Below are 21,640 nucleotides of genomic sequence, written 5' to 3' on the forward strand. Positions count from 1 at the left end.
AAAGCGAGAGAGAGTGTGTGTGTGTATGTTTGGGGAGGGGGTGGTGGTGAAGGAAAAGGAGCCATTTCCAGGGCAACCTGCCGTTCCCACAGTAAGCCCCGCGCGCTCGCTGTCTGGGCTGGGCTCGCGGCTGGACATCGGGGGCTCGCGGAGCGGGAGCGGAGCTGGCGGGCGGAGCGCGCGAGGAGGAGCAGGGGGGGTGGTGGCGGAAAGGTAGGTGTGTCGCAAAACGCGAGAGAGCGAGCGAGAGAAAAAAATTTAAAAGTGTCGCAAAGAAGGCTGGGGGTGGTTGCACGCGTCCTGGAATTTGACAGCGCTTATCAATGAAACGAGAGAGCGAGCGGATCATGGCGGATGGCCCCAGGTGTAAGCGCAGAAAGCAGGCAAACCCGAGGAGGAAAAACGGTGAGCTTTGCACCGGGGCGGTTGGGGCTGGGGAGGGTGGCTTTGCACTAAACCCCCACCCTCCCCCTTCTCTCTCCCCTTACTCTTCTCTCTCTCTCTTTCTGTGTGGGATAGATGGGGAGCTGGATAAAAAGAGAAAGAAACAAAAGAAAAAAAACTTAACTCGGGAGAGAACGAGAAACTCGACTGTGTGCGGGGAGGGAGAGAGTAAGCGATTTAAATCGGGAACTCAAGGGAGAGGGAGATCCGTCCGCGTGAGGGGCTTTATTATTATTGTTGTTGGTGGTGGTGGGAATGGGGAGAGGAAAGTGCGATTAAAGTTGGGAGGCGAGCAGTTCTTGCTCTTGTCTGTGTGGGATCGTTACCTGCTCTTGCTCCCTGGCCCCCCTCTCTCTCTCTCTCTCTCTCTCTCGCCCGTCGCCTAGCGGTTCACTGGCCCTGGACCGTTATTCGACGCCGCACCCGCACTCGCTGCCTGCTCTTTATCTCTTCAGTCACAGCCTCCTCCCTCTCTCCACCGACCCCAGGGCCAAGAATATAGTTTAAAAAAAATTAAACTCCAGCACTTTGCTTCCTTCTTTTTTATATCTATATATAGATAGATATAAAGTGCTTCAGGCCAGGAGGGTAAAACGCATTATTTTATAAAATATATATATATATATTGTCCTTCCCTCTTCCTGAAGTACACCCATAATCTTGGAGAGGAAAAAAAAACTTATTACCTGACGCAGTCGGAGTTAAAAGTGTTTAAAAAGAGGAAGCGAGACTTTTGTTTGAACAATATTTTTTTTCCTTCGCTGTAGGTACGTGGTGTAAACAAAAACAGTTTTATCAAGTTTTTTAAAAAATCTTCTGTCCCCCCCCCCCATGCATTATATGAAGGAAAGGTTCAGTTTAAACGCTTGCCTTTTCGCCCTGGTACCTGTTTGGTGCCTGAATGGGTGGTAACGGTTTGAGCGAATTACGGGGCCTCTGGCCCGCTTCACTGACTCAGGGACTCTTGGCTGAAAAAGCTATATAAGGAATACATTTACATTACAGCCGGGAAGGAGTTGCATTTTTCTTCTTCATTTGTTTATTTAAACTTTATTGTGAGCGTGTGTGCGCGTTTTGTTTCTTAAAAGGTGATTTTCGGGAATAGTGCCTTCTTCAGGGTGTCGGTTATATTTCAGTCCGAGAGTTGCAATGATTTTATATCTGTTTTTCTTTAGAAAGGTAGGGATTTTTTCCCACTTCAGGAAATGCAAGCTAACGGTGTGATAGCATCTCCCCTCCCGCATTTTAATGCCTTTTGTATATTTTCCAGTGTGAATTATAAACACCAAGTTTAAAAACAATATTTTTTCTATTAGGATGTGTACCATTTTAAAACCATTTTAAGCTATTTTATTTTTTATATTAAAAATATTTTCCCGTAATGGTTGATGCTAAGTTGATGGGCTTTTCCTGCTGACGAAATTGTGACATGTGCGCCTGCCACAGCGAGCGAGCGAGAGAAGGGAGGGAGAGCGGTGTAAACATGTTTACCTGAAAAATGGGACTGCGACGTTGTTAAAAATGGCAAGAGAACCTGGCGCCTGCATATTTATTTAGTGTGTTCTTTTTTTAAATCAAATAGCAATGTGGTAGTGAAACGGGATTTAAAAAGAAAAAAGTATTTCCGTTCAGCAGGAGAAACCGATTCCTGATTGTCGTGTCGAGCCGAGCTGACAGGCTGCAGCAAATGGCAACTTGTGCAGGTAGAAATGGTGTTAGTTTCAGCCCCCTCTGTCTGCTTCAATCTCATGGGAGAGATTTATTTACCATGGTTGCAGTAAGGTTATTTTCCTTTGTGTTTTGCACGGGCATAATTTGTTAAAGGCACTTTACATTTTTTTTAATCCAAGCTTTTTAGATTTTATTTTGGAATTGCACATAGGATATTGGAAATATAGATCTACTGAGGTAGTTGGTATTTAATCTTTTTTTGTATTTTTTAAATCTCGCCCTGGTGTGTGTTTCGTCTCGGTGTGTCGTTCCCTCTATATATGTGTGTGTGGGGAGGGGTATAGTGGTCGTTAATATCTGATTAGATTGACGCCTGGAAGCTCCTGCAGAGGAGCGAGTGGAGGAGGGGGAAGAATGAGCGTGTTTGTGTTGGGTGGTGGTTTTTGTGCAGGACGTGCGCACAGGTAACAAATGCGGTGGGCGCAGGGAACAATTTAAGAAAAAAAATTGAAAGTGTTATTACATCCGTTTAAATCACTCTTGTCCTGCCATATGCGGGAAAACAAATCTAGTTAACTGATTGTGGCACATAGTGTTAAACGAGAGCTCTGTATCGCTAATCCTATTGGAGCAGTCATAAATCTTTAATTTTTTCCCAGTATGTGCGTATGCTCTGTCTGCCCACTAGGGTCGTCCTTTTTTATGTCTAGGTTAAAGCGATTGGTTTTACATTTTTTGGTAAATTGGAGATTTCAGAATTTGGTAATTGTTCATTAGTGTACATTGTTTTGTTTTTCTTGATGCTATATTTAACTTTTGATGGGGGATTTATCCAAGTATCCGTTTATTTAGTTATAAGTTTGATCTTGCAATATAGTATCTGCAATGCTCTAATGTTATGAGTCGGTTGTTTCTTTGAAATTAAAATTGAGGGTGGTTGGATAGGGATTTTCTCTCATTTTCCCATTTTGAAATATATACTTTGGTTTACCAGCAGAATTTCTAAACTTCATTTACATATGTGTTAACAGAATGAATTTATCTTTTCTTAACCATTTTGTGGGAAAGAAAGCTATGGGTTTACATAAGAAATAGGAGCAGGAGTAGGCCACCTGGCCCCTCAATTTAGGACATGAATTGAGAAATATGACTTGAATAATACAGGCATGGAAAATTTTTGAAAATCAAAGAATTGGAGTATGCCACGTCATCACAGTTTGATGAAGTAAAGTGGATGCAAGGCAGATGACTGCTGTTTCTACATAAAGTTATCTTAGAGGCGAGGATTTTCAGTGGTGTGAATATCCTCTTTTGCGCTACACAATCTGATTCCAGATAAATTGTAAAAATATCGAGCATAAATTAATCTAGCTATTTAAGTTTGTTAATCTTAAGCATCCCTGATTATAATCGCTCCAACCATTGTGCCTTCTGTTGCCTCGGCTCCAAGCTCTGGAACTCCCTGCCTAAACCTTTCCACCTCTCTCCTTGCATCTTAAAACATAGCTTTTTGACCAAGCTTTTGGTCACCTGCGCTAATTTCTACTTATGCGGCTCGGTGTCAAATTTTTATTGCATAATACTCCTGTGAAGCGCCTTGGGATGTTTCACTGTTAAAGGTGCTATATAAATACAAATTGTTGTTTGAATTTTTGCAATCATTTAAGATGAAAGATGTTGGCACTGAAGGTTTAATGCACCATTTGCCTTTTGAAGCTTGGTGTCCGCATCAAGCATGGCCAGATGCAAAATAAAACTCACTACTGCACACCCTCAAATTGTCCTCACCTCAAACCTGGAACCCCCTAATGCTCAAGTGTTGCTTCCATATTGCCCATATCGAGTTATCCATATTGCTTCTCCGTTATCTTGTCTGTGCTGAATAATCAGTAGCTTTGAACTGTGGTGCATGGTCACGAGGCACTTATTTCATTTCTGGCCAAGGGAAGGATGAGAATTTTATCCCACCATTCCAAACTATAATTAAACTTGGGTGTCAGAAGTGTAAAGGCAGTATCAGATATTCGGTCCTCAATCGACTGAAAACATTTTTTTTGCATTAATAGCTCATTGTGTTGGCTATGTGTTTTCATATTTATTGGATTAATAAATTGTGAACTGCAACAAAGGTAATGTTTCTAGCTAAAGGGTGTGCAGTGAAAAAAAACATTACATTTAACTGCTTGACTGCAGAAAGAGTCCTGCATATATATTTGAAACTCAGAAGAGATACTTTCCCAAAAGTATGTCTTTCAGGAAAATTCCTCTTTAGCCAAACTCAGCAGGAAGCAAGCATCTGAGGTACTGTTATATGCCCTTTGACCCAGAGACTCTGAATGCCTTAGGTATGATTTCACTTTCACTACATCCTTTGTCAACTTGAATGCTTGTCAAATCAGATGTGTGTTTAGACCTTTTTCAGTGAATGTGCCTGGAGGAAGGAACAAAGCACTAGGTCATCCTGAGCATTATCCTTATGTTTATTTTCTGTTGTGGAGGATGGGGGAGGGGTTCTTGTTATTCCTTACAAGGTACTGGGCATCCACTGTGTAGGTTGGTGTTTATTTTCTGTTTGGCTTTTCAGAGCATTCTTGTTCTCTTTCTCCCTACACATGAACAGATGACTGACCAGCTGATACAAATAAGTATTATGCTCAGGACTGTTATGTAAAAGAGGGTGGCAGAAGAAAAAATGTGTATTAATGTAGAAAATGCACATAACTTGAGGATCAGGCAAGTAGACAAGTCTGTTTTGTTTGTACTAAGTGTACCCTTTGAATTGGGCTTTAGTAATGAACATTTGAAATTATTACCATCTAGGAGTGTATTAAAGCTGTTGATTGCTGTCCAAGATAAACATTGTACCAATCCTTGTTTTTTTTAATAATTGTTTTGAAAACCATAAAGATTTTGTTCCTGTACTACTGAATTTAAAATTGGCAGCTATTCTTGTCGTAATAACTGTAGTTATTTGTTTTTGGTTAAACCTTTTAAGTTGTCTGGCATGGTTTCTAGATTGGTCAGTGTGAATTTGTTGAACCATTTTTCAACCATTGTGTACTACGTGTAGAAAAGCATTAGGAGAAAGGCATAGTTACCTTTTGGAGTTTGTTCGCTGTACCTCATACAGTTTCTGGCTTTTAAAAGAAAGGGTCTATTCACTGGTTTTTGTATAGGGAGGGACTAGTCTTTTCATACTAAGCTTGTGGGAAAATTCTCCAAATTTATGCACAATGTTTGTTGGAAAACCGAAGATTAGTGTTGTAGTCATGCCTGCTCTGAAGGAAATGCTTGCAATTGAAATCTTGACATCTTTAAAAACAACGTATGTGTTTTTAACTCCCAAGATGGGATTACATTACATTTGGATAGAATAGCTACATTACTTATGGCAGGTTATAAGATCTTAATTTTGATGTGACTTCGTACTTCAAAAGTGTCTTGGAGTAATGACCTTATTTTCTGAACTCAGCTGTGTAATTCAAACAACCTGTTCATAACTTTCAAATCAGTACAAACAGTTCAGCCACTGCATAAGTCATGTATGATTTAAATTGGAGTCTTTTTTTTAAAAAGAATTAGTCATACAGTATAACACATTAGTCAGTTTATCCATTAGTGGACTGACTTCATGGGAAAATGTGATGTTTGAGTTTAAGAGTGCAAAATGAGTACTGAGACATGAGGTGACTATAAATTATGATTTTGGGATGGAAAGTTTCTAGGTATCATATTGCTGTAATTTATTTTTTATGATTAGTTGAGATTCTAAAATTGGGTCCCTTTTTGTTACTGCCATGTTCTTGCCATCATCCAGGGCACTGTACTATTGGCTGTGAACCTATTTTTGGTTCCACATTAACACCATTCCAATAGACTAAAACCGAGGGAGTTAGTGTTAAAATATGTGTTCTCATTTCATTTTGCTCGCACATGAAAGTAGTTTCTAGTGTATGCTTTTTACAAACTAAAACAAAACTTGTGTGAATATGAAGATAAATGTTTTGTCTTTTACTTTAGTGAGAGGTTGACACTTTTTGCCAAGTTCAGTAATGGGCACAATTTGTTTTGAGTTCTGAAGTTTTCTTTGTAGCTGATGGAAATATTTTAACCTCAATAATTAATGCCATGAGATACTTTCTAGCAGAAATCGAAGATAAGTCAGGAGTTGAAATGTTGGCTGTATGTTTTTATCTCTGTGTCTCCCTGTTGCATCATATTTACAAGTAAGTGGAAAGTGGACTTTTTTTAAACAGACTTTTGTTCAATATATCTTAGAATCTGGGCAGCTCATTCAAGACTTGACTGTTTGAAAACTATTTTGAGAGCCAGTAATTCAGCTACTGGTTCCTCAGTATTAATTTGGTTCACCATATCTATTTTGCCATGATTGGCTAATGGGATTTGTGCTCCCGTGAAGTGCAAGAAGTCATGACAGTTTATTTTCCCTTTGCCGAGCTGAAATATTGTCCAGCATAGCATTCCATTTTGTCCACCATGAGTTTGCCAACAAGAATAGAAATGATCAATAATAAAATTTGAACTTTTTCTGGATCTGAGTCCAGTACAGTGCTGATAATGCTCTAGATTTGGTAATGCATAAAAACAGGGTTCTATCCTTGGATCACTTTGCACAAAGAAACTTCTCTTCAGAGGAGAGGGGAGAGTGACATCAAGGTAGAATTTGACTGAGTGTGGCAACAAGGAGCCCTTGTCAAACTGAAATCAATTGGAATCGGAGAAAACTCTTCATTGGCTAGAGTCATGCCTGGCACAAAGAAAGATTATTGTGTTGTTGCAGGCCAATCATCCCAACCCCTGCAACCCACAACATCACCAAGAATTCTTCAGAGCAGTGTCCTCAGCCCAACTACCTTCAACTGCTTCATCAATGACCTTCCCTCCATCATAAGGTCAGAATTGGAGCTATTTGCTGATTGCACAGTGTTCAGCTCCATTTAAAATTCCTCAGATAATAAAGCAGTCCCTGCCTGCATGCAGCAAGATCTGAACAACATCCAGGCCCGAGCTGATGAGTGCCAAGTAACATTCACGCTACACCAGTGCCAACAAGAGAGATCCTAACCACTTCCACCCCTCCCCTCCCCCCCCCCCCGACATTCAATGGCATTTACCATCACTGTCCCCCCCACCAAGTTGGGGGAGGAGGGGGGGGCGGGGAATGAAATCACCATTGACTAGAACAAAACTGGAGAGCCACGTAAAAAAAATTTTTTAATTCGTTGCCAATCTTTCCAATTCTTTGTCAAATCACAAACGGCAGAGGTCACCTTGCACACATCAAGGATCACTCTGCGCCAATGCTCTTAGCCAAAAGGCCTAGAGCCACTGCACCGTTCCTGGAAGTACTGCAATACCAGGTTCGTGCCATGGAGGTGGATGGGTCAGGCCCCCCACACACCTCCGTGGAGGTGGATGGGTCAAACCACCCCACCCACCTCCTATTTCCAAAAAGCATAGGAGAATCACCTTCCTGATCCAGGGAGAACCACGTTGGGGTCATGGTTACTCCCCTGTCAGGTCAGTTACGCATGATCTTAGCCAAAAGTGGAGAGCCACGTAAATAAAATCACTACTAGAGAAGGTCAAAGGCTGGATATTCTGTAGTGAGTGGCTCACGTCCTGATTTCCCAAAGTGTCTCCACCTACAAGTCAGGGTGTGATGGAACACTCTCCACTTGCTTGGAAGGGTGCAGCTGCAACAACACTCCAGAAGCTTGACATCATTCAGGAAAAAGCAGTATACTTGATTGGCACCTAATCCACTAGGCTAAATATCCACCCCTCCCCTACTAGTGTACCGTCTGCAATTTGTGTTATCTACAGGATGCACTGCATGAAGCAAGTCACCAAGGCTTCTTGAGCAGCACCTCCAAAACCCGTGACCTCCATTGCATAGAAGGACAAAGGTAGCAGATGGATGGGAACACCATTACCTCCAAGTTAGACACCATTCTGACTTTGATCTATATCGTATATTCCTTCGGTTGCTAGGTCAAACTCCTGGAATTCCCTACCTAACAACATGAACTGCAGTGGGTCAGAAAGGCGGCCCACCACCACCTTTTCAAGGGCAATTATGAATGGGCAATAAAGGCCAGCTTTGCCAGTGACGTGTGCAACCTAAGAATGAATTTTAAAAAAAAATAAGGATCACCTTTTTTAAAAAAAAAAGATGACATCACCATGAATACCTTGTTTATTTTTTTTTTAGACTCCTTTCTTGTGCTGTAATGCAGTTCCACAAATATTGACTGCTGTTTATTTTACCATGGGTACATCACACCAAAGCTCAATCTGGTCCTTGCCTGATGTGCACACACTTTCCAACTGGAGTCATCTGGATAGTGGCCAGGGCCGGAATCTTACCAGCCCTGTGAGTGTGGGTTTGGAGGCGGGCCCATTGTCAAAATGACCGTGATTGACAGCGGGTCAGGATCCTGCTCTGAACCCGCCTCTTTGTAAGTTTCCAAAGTGCCGGGTCTGGCTGCGGTTCCCAGACCCGACAAAGCGGCAGACCAGCCAAGTATTAAGAGGTACTTTAAAGGCATTTAAAAATAATTTACCATTTTTCCAAGTTTTTTTATGAGGTTAATGTCTCTTGGGTACATGTCCGGTAAGTGTGTTGGTTTCTCAATGACTCTCCATTACTTTGACTAGGTGACAGCTTTTATGCCACTTCTGCAGCTATCATTTCACGGCTGTTCACTTTCCAATCTCAAGGGCTGAAGCCTTTAGGATTTGGAAGACACTTTTTTGAGCTGTATGCAGGTTGGAAGTGTTTGCAGTGAAAGCTCTCTCCACTGTCACCTCTTTGGAGCAACCTCTCTGACCATTGACAGATCGCTTCTGTCATTTCAACTTCAGCTGCCATCTATTCCATCAGTATCGAAGCCCTTTTTTAAAAAAAAAAATTACAAAAAATCTCATCTTTCTCCTCAAAATCCCACCACGATCAGCCCCAACACCAACATCACTAAACACGCCAACAACACCAACCTTCTCTGCAATCACCTGATGCCTCACAGGGCATCATCACCTGACCACATTGCTGCCAGGAATGGTCTCAGCATAGACAGATTTATTTCACTTGATGCTATGCACCCTGGCTGCCACATGGTGCCAGGCACCATCCCTGCAATGCCCAAGCCATTCCTTTCACTCTCATCACCATTGTGGGTGGTACCCTTGTGCCTCACCATTCACTACAACTCATTAAGCCACTTTCAAAGCTGCACACACCTGTCCAAGAAGGCAAAATGTTTGACAACACATTAGCAGAAACTCTACATGAACATTGGCTAAAAGACCAAAGAGGGTGAGTGTGAGGTGTGATTAGTGAGATGGTGATGTGATAATGTAGATAGAGAGGTCTGGGTGGAGGTGCAAGGTAAGTTGGTATGAGTAAGGATGTGCAGGAGTAGGGTAGGGAAAGCAGTGTGATGGGGATCTGATGAGTGGCACAGCAGGATAAGGTCGAATGTGGCTTTGCAGTAACGTTTTGTGATCAACTGAGATAATTGAAAGGTTTATGCCACTGCAGCCTGGTCCTCCTGACGACATCCCTGTTTGTGCCCTCTGTCCAGTGTGTAAGCAGGCTGCGTTGGTGTCCTGGAGAGGTGTCTACCACCCCATTGAAAGGGAAGAGAACCTCCCAGCATGCTGTGACTCCCTCCATAAGCATCTGGAGGGAGTGATGGGAGAGCCTGGGTGCAGCCATACACCTGTGTACAGTGTTTGTAGCACCTCAGTGCTGCAGAACACTAACAGCACAACTTTCAAAATGAATGTGGACATGATCCCTTTAAGGAAACCGGCTGATGACGCGTCATCAAATGATGTAATCAGGCCCACTTCCTTTTAATTGGCCGGGAATCTCGCAGGGCAGGTTTAACGAGCCCAATCTAGGGAAGATTCTTTTCACAGTGTTGGCTGGAGCCATGAGCAGGGTCACAACCCGCTCCAGACCTAATACGGTCGGCGAAAACGTGGCCCAGGAGTGGAAATTTTTCCCCCTGCACTATCCTCTTGGCTGAGTTGGAATTTACAGGACAAAATGCTTCAAATAAAAGCTGGGTCACTTCAATTTGCTTTGATTGTATTTTAAGCCATTCACTAGAGCTTAAAATCAAATCTACTACACTTATTAACTAACATCAGAACAATGCAATCTATTGGTAATGTTGCATTGACTGTTTTATCCAGAGCCAAACTAGGCCATAATAATTTGGGCAATTTTTTCCCCCTCTTTTTTTTTTAAACACTCTTCCCACCCTCAAACAACTGTTCATATCTGCTTATTTTATAAACTTCTCAAATTGAACAATATATGCCAAGAGTCAGTTGTACACATGAGTTGTTAATCGGGATACCAAATATTTTTCATAGATCTTTTTCTCTCTCATCTTGCTGTGACACACACTTTCCCCTCCACCGGGCCCCCCCCCCCCGCAATCTTGTTCCTCCTAGGGTCAACATATACTTTATTTTCCTCCTATGCCTCATTATTGAAATAACGACTAGTATTTCCTATTCTTTCTTTCTTGTTTCCTAGGACTTCAAATTTTGGAGCTCTTCTAGTTTTTCCTTTCTCCCAAAAAACCCAAGCTTGGTATCACCTAGCTGCTACAGCTCTTCATTTCTGTCCCACTCTTTTTCAAATGTAGTATTATCCTACACTATGAACCTTGGCCATTAACTAAAAAAAATGTAAACCTTACATCCTCTAATTGATATTAGGATCACATAGAAACATTAGAAAGAGTTCATATTTGGTGAACTAAGTGGTAGTGGTGTTTCAAAGTATTCAGTTTAGGCGTTCTAGGGTGTGTAATTTTAACCTAACCTAGCCAGCGGGAAGGTCACTGGATCAGATTAGCCACCTGTTTTACACCATGACTAATTAAAATAAAATCGGGCAGGATATTAAAGAGGCAGCCAATTGGATCCCATCAGTTTTTTGTTGAGTGGGTTGGGTTACAGTTACCCCTGCCCCGCCCTGCCCCTGGTCTTCCTCCTTTTCATGCATGCATCACCAGATCTGCACATCCTGTAACTAGGTGGGCAAATTCCAGGCTTTTGCCATTGCAGCTTTTTAGCCGGCTGCTAGGAAATGTGACTGTGGCTTGATGACAACTTTCCCTCACTACCCTGTGAACAGGTGGTTATAGTGTTGTAGCACATACCACAGTGTTCTAGCTGATATCAGTACATCACTTGAACTGGGGGAGGGGGTGAACTGATCTTCACTCAGTGAACTTACTGCCTGAAGTCTGTCATAATTAAATAGTTTGAATAAATATTCAGATTTCATGATCTCTATTTTGTTCAACCAGAGAAGGACTTTTACTCATCAATCCAAAACATTTGTTTGATTTAATTAAAGATAGCGTTAGTTAAAGAATGATTTTGTTCTTTTGGTATGAGCACTGATCAAATTCCAAACCAAAATCAATGCAAGTTGGGCCAGTTTGGGTTAACTTGTTTTATTTGGTCAGGTTTGAGCACTTTTGGTTGACCTTGATCAGGAGAGAAAACAAAGGGACAACATTTGCATGTGTGTTGTCATTTTCTTTAACTTGTTAAATATTCACAAAGCAAATGATTGCAGTTTGGTTAGAATCACATCATTTAAAGTAACAGTGCATTTGTATATATTGGTGGTTTAGTGTGTGTGTGTGTGTGGTGGCGGGGGCGGGGGGGGGGAGGTTTGCTGGCACACAGCTTTTATTTGATAATGTGCTGCTTTATTTGGGGGAGAAGCTGTGTAATTGTGTTAAAATTGCATACTGCATGTAAAAAAAAAAAATGGTTCTTGGTCATGTTGCTTGAGTGCAGGTGTAACCTTTACTTCAGATCATGCCTGCAGTGGGTAAGAATTGGTGTCACTTTGCTTTGATTACCACTGCTCTAAGAATTTGAGCTGTAGATTCTGCTTCAGAGGATCTGGATTGTGGATTTCCTGAACTTGGAATCTATGTAGCTGTACATACAAACTGCTCAACCCTACACTTTAACCAAGCTATCCTCAGCCTGGCAAGCCACAGCCCACTTAATATTCAGTTATATTTTGTGTTTAAATACTGCCATGTTTACAAAACCTACCATTAATTCAACCCAATTGTAACTACCCATTATAATGATGGATTTTGACACCAACTGTGGTCAGTTGAGAAGGGTTGAAAAAGGTGTTGGGTAATTGACTGAAGTTAACTTTTGCATTCATATATTTTAGTCACTAAAGGAGTTGTATGCCATACAAATGGCCTAACTATATTGTCTTTTATTTGAAGGAATAGATGTACTGCATATCTTCAGGATTTTGTTTTACAGCCATTTCATAAAGCAGAAATTAATAAAAATTTGGATTACTATTCTGCTGAAACAAATTAATGCTGGCTAGCCTAGCTGACTGATCCATTCTACTAAAGCTCTCCATATAAATTGTCTTCGGAAAATATAAGATTGTTAATGGTACTGGGCAGTGGGCAATCGTGTTCAAAGTTGAAAATATTTATTGGCCTATTTGGTACTCTTTTTCAAGTTAATGTAAGAAATCTAGGATGTTTTAAATATTCTGTAGACAAAATTTTTAAAGTTTAGAATTTGAGTTGCATTTTGTCAAGTTAGTGTAATAACACCTAACTTCATGAAAGCAAATGCCTAATGCTCAGAAAAGTTGATGCTACTTGAACACCTTGATAACTATTTATCTACTTGTGCAACGTAGGTGGTATAGAAGTGCTTTATATGCTAATATTGTGTAGACTAGCTTGCTTGTAACACCAAGACGAGAAGGAAAATCAATGTTCACATCTGTGGTTTAAAGTGTTCTTTCCATTGTTTCATGGAAAAATTTCTTTGTAAGTGGCCTACCTAAATTTCCTGCATAATCCAATAACATTGCTAATATGACAATTATCCTCAGTTAACCAAATTCTAAATAAATCTGTGCTATTTTGAGTAAAGCAGTACAGGGATGCTGTGTGTTGTCACACTGTAGAGCTCATGGGATTACTTTTAAACATTGTTAGTTATATTGCTGAAAATAATTTTGACTATTTGGAAATTAGTTGCCCAATTTAATATATTTCCTACTTGTTAAGGTGATCGTTCTCCGTGTAGGGGGGATACAAAATACAATACCTTTTTCAATTTTATGTTGATTTAAAAAGCACTTGGGTGAGTATACTACAAGTTGGATGCAGAGTTAAAGTTCCTACTTTGATCTTTGATGTGAAAGTTGCATTATCCATGTGGAAAGGATTGGCTACTGCACAATAATATTACATATCGATGTGGAAGGTTTGAGTAAGCCAGAAAATGAAAGTAGTTTCAGCAGTCATCATCATAGGCAGTCCCTCAGAATCGAGGAAGACTTGCTTCCACTCTTAACATGAGTTCTTAGGTGGCTGTACAGTCCAATACGAGAACCACAGTCTCTGTCACAGGTGGGGCAGATAGTCATTGAGTGAAAGGGTGAGTGGGGCTGGTTTGCTGCACGTTCTTTCCGCCGCCTGCGCTTGATTTCTGCACACTCTCGGCGACAAGACTCGAGGTGCTCAGCGCCCTCCCGGATGAGTTTCCTCCACTTAGGACTGTCTTTGGCCAGGGACTCCCAGGTGTCAGTGGGAATGTTGCACTTTATCAGGGAGGCTTTGAGGGTGTCCTTGTAACGTTTCCGCTGCCCACCTTTGGCTTGTTTTCTGTGATGGAGTTCTGAGTAGAGCGCTTGCTTTGGGAGTCTCGTATCTGGCATGCGAACTTTGTGGCCTGCCCAGCAGAGCTGATCAAGTGTAACCTGTTAAACGCAGATGCTATTCCCATCATTTTTAAATGTTATTTTTGCTGGGGGGTGGGGGTTTGGGGACGCTCAGGGAAGGATATTACTCTGAAACTTGATTGCTTATCCATTTTACTGTAAATATATTTCTCAGTGGTCATTAATGTAGGTACCATGAGTAGTAAAGTTTTTTTTTCTGTTGGAGGGGCGATCATTGCACAATTGAACCATTGAAAATCCACTCATAACTTTGAATTAGGTCACTATTGGGGTAGTTCACGTTTGTTACATACATGAGCATTAAACTAATATTGATGATTGTAATTGCATACTATGTCCAAGCATCTGCAGAGCTCTCCCAACAGTTTAATTTTTTATTCTAGTGTTGTCATGGCATAATCAGCCAATTGTAATCATTTTAGTTACTTAAGTACAGAAGACGTGGAGTCTTTCCAATGCAGTGTAAAAGTGTTCACTATTTCCTTAACAAGGTGTCTGAACTTCAGCCTTGGAGCACCCCCTACTGCACAATATGACATTTCTATTTCCCACTGTAATGGATGCACCCGTGAGTGTACTCACAGATTTGCAGAGCTGTTGAGTTGTGATTGTTCACAAGACTCAATAAAACCCCAGCCAGTTGGGTTCAGGGGATCCACAATGAGGCAGGTGGTTGTGAGCCTGGTGGATGAACTGGTAATGTGTAGTGATTATTAAACCTTTGCTAATAAACCAACTAGTTCTTAATGGCACTGTGTTGCTATGAATTCTTAACCAAAGAAACCTTGAAGCAAATACATTACACCCACATTAGCCATTCTTGGACTTCTAAGGTTGCCAATTTATGTGGTATTATTGATCTTTAAGTGGTAGAGATGGCCCAAATTCATTTCAACTAGGATCTTTACAAGGAAGAGAAAAGGGATCATGGCGGGAGTGGAAGATTTCCATTCCTTTCATCTGAAAAGCATTTAATCCCAGATCACAGGAGGTTTAGCTGTTGTGCCTCCAGTGCCCACAAGATTTTTTTAAAATTAAGCAATTGTTCTTTTCTAGTGGCTGAATTTCACTTGGTAAATTCTAGATTTTTCTCAACCAATTGGGTGCTGCAGTAGTCTTGCTCATCAAATGGCTTTGCAGCCTTTAATTGAATTTGTAATTCACCACAAATTTCCAGACAATGACGGGAGAGGGAGTATTTGCTGTAGAAGTGATGCGAAGTTTCGCTACTTAAATTCTTTCCTTAGACTTTTTTTGATTGAATGTTGAAGTGCAGTTGAATCATCTTCTGTTCCTAGTACCCCTGTATAAATGTGATTTAAGCATGATCAAATTGTGTAGTGCTGCTTCACTCATGATCCTTGTAGCTTAGAGTCAACCATGGCTGTAGCTCTTTGTTGGAGAGGATGTTGGTGGATGTAAGAATTTTGCCACAGAGCGGGTCCTCTTAATATTTTGCTGGTCTGCATGGTTTGGGGCTGCAATGAATCTAGGAGGAGTCTACACTGCATCCTGTTGAGTTGTATCATTACATTTTCAGTGGATTGTTATATGCTTTGTAGAGTACTGAAGTTGCCAACAATAATGAGTCGAGCTATAGATTTATAGAAGAATGGATATCTTCATGCTTTTCCATTTCCCCCCCCCCCCACTTTCCTCCCAAACCATCCATGGCCACTTATTTGCCTTTTCATAGATCAGGTGAATTTCTTCTTTGCATGTGAAAAATTTGTTAAGGCGGTGTGGTTTTCTTTTTGCTTGGCATCGTAATGCATTGCTTATAACTGATTTGCCTGAGGTTGGCTTGCTGAAATGCATGCTCAACTGGAGAGCCAATCAGGAAGCAGCTGGAATAACACGGCTTTGCTATTTGTTTAGCATCAAACCAGCCGCTTCGATACAAAATGTGAATAGTTTATAAATACAGCTGTGGAGTAAGCAATAGTGTACAATAATAAACCCAAGTCGGAATGAACAGATGCTGTTTTGGAGACCCTGCATGTTCTTGTAGATGGTGTAACTGAGCTGTTTCGCTACTTAAATTTTCAAAGGAACTCCTTCAGTAGGTTTATATATTGCTGTAGTTAATAAAAATAGTAGTTATTTGGTTGTGCAAAATTCATAACTTTAACAAGCTTTTCTTCCTCTTTTTCAGCTCCCTTATGAGGAAAGTAGTCACATCTTTTAAACTGTTAACTCTCAAGTAATATTTTGGTTGCATATTGCTCAGTGGTTGACATGGAATCTTTCAGTCTGGCCTTGTTCTTTAAAAGTCAGTCCAAATGATTTGCTCAATAAAGTGGAGCGCATGTGTTTTGCTTTGGGAATAATGTGATTTATGAATGGTCAGATATGGGTATGTTATTCAATCTGTTGTATAAATGAGGGGACGTTTGGGAGAGGAGAAGGAAGTTACCTTGTATGTGAACATCTTGTTTATACAAGCAAGAGAACAGTGGACTTATGAAATGAAAATAATGGGCTTATTTATTCAGCATGTTTACATAAGACAGATCAAACGAAGTCACTGTCATTCTGTCTAACTGTTAGAATTGAGTTTGTTTGAGTTGATATTGATAATGCAGAAGCGATAGTTTATTTCCCGATACACTGAGTGTTAGAATTTCAGTATCAGTTAGTTTGTTCTGCCACATCATACGCCATACTTTTCAAAATTGAATTGAAATCTTATTTCAAAAGAGCTTTTTAATATCCTGCAGTGTTGTTTGGAAGGATATTAGCTAAGATATGAAAAGAATTCCTTGCTATTCTTTAAATAGATCCGATTTCCCCTGGATCACCAGAATAGGCAGAGGAATCCTTGCTTAATGTATCAACTGAAAGACAGCAGCTCTGACAATGTAGCACTCTCTCAATATTGTACTGGAGCGTCAGCCTAGATATGTGCTGAAACCTTGGATAGAGTTTGAACCTGCCCCCGCAAACCTTCTGAGAAGAGCGTTCTATTTACTAGGTAGAGTTGATGCACTTTATTGAAGTATTTACTTCCAGTTGTCTGTAATTGTACCCAAGTTATTTCTTGTATGGCTGACCAGTGTACTATGGACTTAAGGGGTGAAGTTTTGATTTTGTATTCATTGAACAGCAGTGATGGTCACAGGATAGACTGTTGTCTGCAAGCTGCAAGCCAATTTTATAGATAGTCATTGATCACACTCTTTTAGGCTTATAGTTGGGTGGTGTGGTGGCAATTTACATTAAATTCCATAAATAGGAAATGGAATATGTCTCCCTTTTTGTACCAAGTGTAAACATCAAGGACTGATAGGATATTCTACTTTCTGGTCAGACACTGTTTAGAATGTCATCTCTTTGACTGTATGTTGTGATCCTAAATTAAGAATATATTCTGAAACTTTGCAGATTTTTATGTGGCCTGCCAGAAATGTTCATAGAAACATAGAAACATAGAAAATAGGTGCAGGAGTAGGCCATTCGGCCCTTCTAGCCTGCACCGCCATTCAATGAGTTCATGGCTGAACATGCAACTTCAGTACCCCATTCCTGCTTTCTCACCATACCCCTTGATTCCCCTAGTAGTAAGGACTTCATCTAACTCCTTTTTGAATATATTTAGTGAATTGGCCTCAACAACTTTCTGTGGTAGAGAATTCCACAGGTTCACCACTCTCTGGGTGAAGAAATTCCTCCTCATCTCGGTCCTAAATGGCTTCCCCCTTATCCTTAGACTGTGTCCCCTGGTTCTGGACGTCCCCAACATTGGGAACATTCTTCCTGCATCTAACCTGTCTAACCCCGTCAGAATTTTAAACGTTTCTATGAGGTCCCCTCTCATTCTTCTGAACTCCAGTGAATACAAGCCCAGTTGATCCAGTCTTTCTTGATAGGTCAGTCCCGCCATCCCGGGAATCAGTCTGGTGAACCTTCGCTGCACTCCCTCAATAGCAAGAATGTCCTTCCTCAGGTTAGGAGACCAAAACTGTACACAATACTCCAGGTGTGGCCTCACCAAGGCCCTGTACAACTGTAGCAACACCTCCCTGCCCTTGTACTCAAATCCCCTCGCTATGAAGGCCAACATGCCATTTGCTTTCTTAACCGCCTGCTGCACCTGCATGCCAACTTTCAATGACTGATGTACCATGACACCCAGGTCTCTTTGCACCTCCCCTTTTCCTAATCTGTCACCATTCAGATAATAGTCTGTCTCTCTGTTTTTACCACCTAAGTGGATAACCTCACATTTATCCACATTATACTTCATCTGCCATGCATTTGCCCACTCACCTAACCTATCCAAGTCGCTCTGCAGCCTCATAGAATCCTCCTTGCAGCTCACACTGCCACCCAACTTAGTGTCATCCGCAAATTTGGAGATACTACATTTAATCCCCTCGTCTAAATCATTAATGTACAGTGTAAACAGCTGGGGCCCCAGCACAGAACCTTGCGGTACCCCACTAGTCACTGCCTGCCATTCTGAAAAGTCCCCATTTACTCCTATTCTTTGCTTCCTGTCTGACAACCAGTTCTCAATCCATGTCAGCACACTACCCCCAATCCCATGTGCTTTAACTTTGCACATTAATCTCTTGTGTGGGACCTTGTCGAAAGCCTTCTGAAAGTCCAAATATACCACATCAACTGGTTCTCCCTTGTCCACTCTACTGGAAACATCCTCAAAAAATTCCAGAAGATTTGTCAAGCATGATTTCCCTTTCACAAATCCATGCTGACTTGGACCTATCATATTACCTCTTTCCAAATGCACTGCTATGACATCCTTAATAATTGATTCCATCATTTTACCCACTACCGATGTCAGGCTGACCGGTCTGTAATTCCCTGTTTTCTCTCTCCCTCCTTTTTTAAAAAGTGGGGTTACATTGGCTACCCTCCACTCCATAGGAACTGATCCAGAGTCAATGGAATGTTGGAAAATGACTGTCAATGCATCCACTATTTCCAAGGCCACCTCCTTAAGTACTCTGGGATGCAGTCGATCAGGCCCTGGGGATTTATCGGCCTTCAATCCCATCAATTTCCCCAACACAATTTCCTGACTAATAAGGATTTCCCTCAGTTCCTCTTCCTTACTAGACCCTCCGACCCCTTTTATATCCGGAAGGTTGTTTGTGTCCTCCTCAGTGAATACCGAACCAAAGTACTTGTTCAATTGGTCCGCCATTTCTTTGTTCCCCGTTATGACTTCCCCTGATTCTGACTGCAGGGGACCTACATTTGTCTTTACTAACCTTTTTCTCTTTACATATCTATAGAAATTTTTGCAATCCGTCTTAATGTTCCCTGCAAGTTTCTTCTCGTACTCCATTTTCCCTGCCCTAATCAAACCCTTTGTCCTCCTCTGCTGAGTTCTAAATTTCTCCCAGTCCCCGGGTTCGCTGCTATTTCTGGCCAATTTGTATGCCACTTCCTTGGCTTTAATGCTATCCCTGATTTCCCTTGATAGCCACGGTTGAGCCACCTTCCCTTTTTTATTTTTACGACAGACAGGAATGTACAATTGTTGTAGTTCATCCATGCGGTCTCTAAATGTCTGCCATTGCCCATCCACAGTCAACCCCTTAAGTATCATTCGCCAATCTATCCTAGCCAATTCACGCCTCATACCTTCAAAGTTACCCTTCTTTAAGTTCTGGACCATGGTCTCTGAATTAACTATTTCATTCTCCATCCTAATGCAGAATTCCACCATATTATGGTCACTCTTCCCCAAGGGGCCTCCCCCAAAGTTACGCGGGTGCATGGCCATGCATCAATCGGGAGGTCCCATGCAGGCTGCTCACAAGCTGTTGTCACTGGAGAATACTGTGGAACAAATTTAAAGGGACCGTGCACGGGGGGAAAAAAAAATAGAGGCAACATTGCCTGTCAGTATCATTATGGTATGTGAATGTCATTGTTCATTTTGTCCACAATTAGGAGCAGCTATGGAATTGCTACTTTTCAGGGAGTTGATTGACTGACTGCCCTAACTCTACTTCCCATTTGTCACTGCGTGGATTATCGATGAAATTTTGGTCAATTTATTAATTTAGTGATGGGGAAAAGGAGGTGGAAAAGTGGCAGATTTATAATTCAAGCCAGTTCTAGTCCTCTGGTCATGTATTTAGATTTGAGCGTTTTGTTTTTTGCAACTGCCAATTACCAAAATTGTTAAAGGAACTGGTTGGTTGGATTACAGAACATTACAAGATCTGTTTGGATAGAAAACGTTTCAAGATCCATTTGACGTGATCCTTCCAGGATATCACCCTTGCTATCTTTTCATTACAGCGTTAACATGTAAAAGATTGTTGTTTAATGTCTCATCTGAAAGACTGCACCTCAAATAAATCACCAATCTCTCAGTACTACATTGGACTATCCACATAGATTATGCACTCATCATGGTGTGGTGGCCAAACTCTCAACCTTCTGACCCAGAGGCACAAGTGCTGTCAGCTGAGCTAAGGTGATCCTGGTTAACACAATGCTTGTTGGGATCTAAGTTTGAATCTAATCCAGTCTGTTGGAAGGAAAGCCTCCATCCGATTGTGAATTTAATTTGGGTAATAATAATTCTCCTAGCGGCACAGGTCTACAACGGAGAAGTGTTTGTAACAATCATCCTCAAAATGGAACACCTCTGTCGTTTAATGGCGCTGGTTTAGGAAGTGAAAAAATGCACACTGATGCATTTGTGATGCTTTTGGATTAAGACGCACAGTTGAAGCTTTATGCTAGATTTCACTGATGTACTTGACAAGAAGTACTTGATGCTGACAATTTGTAATAAGTGATCTGATCTTGCTTTTGCCTTGAGCAAAAATCCACCAGAAAAGCCTCTGTGCATAATCAACTTTCCTTTTGGTTGGGCGGGGACCTATAGTAATTCATGATGTTTTCAGGAAATTACGGTTTTCAGTATTGAGATTTTAATCTATTTATCTACAAATTATAGAGAAACCAGTGTATGATGTAATAATAAGACTATATTGTTCATTTGAATTTATCAGTACCTAATGTTCTGTATTTTCTGCCAATAGACAGCATCAATATTGGTAGTGTTGTTTGGAGGAAAAATGTGATTGCAGTCAGTCTCTTTGCATTTAACCCATGTAATGAAGGTATTTATGCTTTGCTTTGAAGAAACTATAGTAGTAGAGGACAAATGTGAGCTAAATTGCTCTCGGTAAACTAAATTTTCTTCAGTTTAAAAAAAAAAATCAAACTAGTTTCTGCATTGAGCTAACCGCTTCAATTGTAAAACCTGTTGCATTTCGAGCATTTGGATGATGGCGTCATCCGTTAATGCTATTGTCATTGCTGCACAATTGTATTTCCTACTATATTCAAAATATAAATTTACTTAAAAACAAAAACTGAAACCGAGTATTCTCAAACATTTTCTGCTACACCACGATTTAAATAGCTTTCCAGTTTTTTTTGTTTTTATTTGATGAAACTGAAACTTCTTATAGATGTCGAGTTCATGCTTGAAGGGAGGAAATAGATTACAAATTAACTGCCTTAGTGGACACAATTGCATTCCATTTACCTTCATTCTCGTGATATTGCGTTAATTTAGAATGCAGTACAAGATCCTCTTTGCTAAACCCTTTGAAATCTTTAGTATACATGCTAGCTTCTATGAGGAAGGGTGTGGAGGAAATGTGGCCGAGCCTGACAAATGGTCATCCCCATTAGAATGCACAAGTGAGGATGTGTGGACTCCCA

General features: G+C 41.0%; 1 protein-coding gene across 2 annotated transcripts in view; it reads left to right on the plus strand.

The window, feature by feature from the left end:
* Nucleotides 1-257: 257 nt before the first annotated feature.
* The window catches only part of zeb1b (zinc finger E-box binding homeobox 1b), a 194,194-nt gene continuing 172,811 nt past the window's right edge, over nucleotides 258-21,640 (plus strand). The window contains exons 1-2 of one of the 2 annotated variants that reach the window (XM_070881524.1): nucleotides 258-405; nucleotides 2,027-2,147. In XM_070881524.1, the coding sequence (XP_070737625.1) occupies nucleotides 355-405; nucleotides 2,027-2,147 (172 nt within the window). In that variant the 5' untranslated portion in view covers nucleotides 258-354. The remainder of the gene's footprint in view (nucleotides 406-2,026; nucleotides 2,148-21,640) is intronic. The other variant, XM_070881525.1, reaches the window with a different exon arrangement.

Source organism: Pristiophorus japonicus, chromosome 5 (genome assembly GCF_044704955.1).
Source record: "Pristiophorus japonicus isolate sPriJap1 chromosome 5, sPriJap1.hap1, whole genome shotgun sequence".
In the NCBI taxonomy this organism is placed as follows: domain Eukaryota; kingdom Metazoa; phylum Chordata; class Chondrichthyes; family Pristiophoridae; genus Pristiophorus; species Pristiophorus japonicus.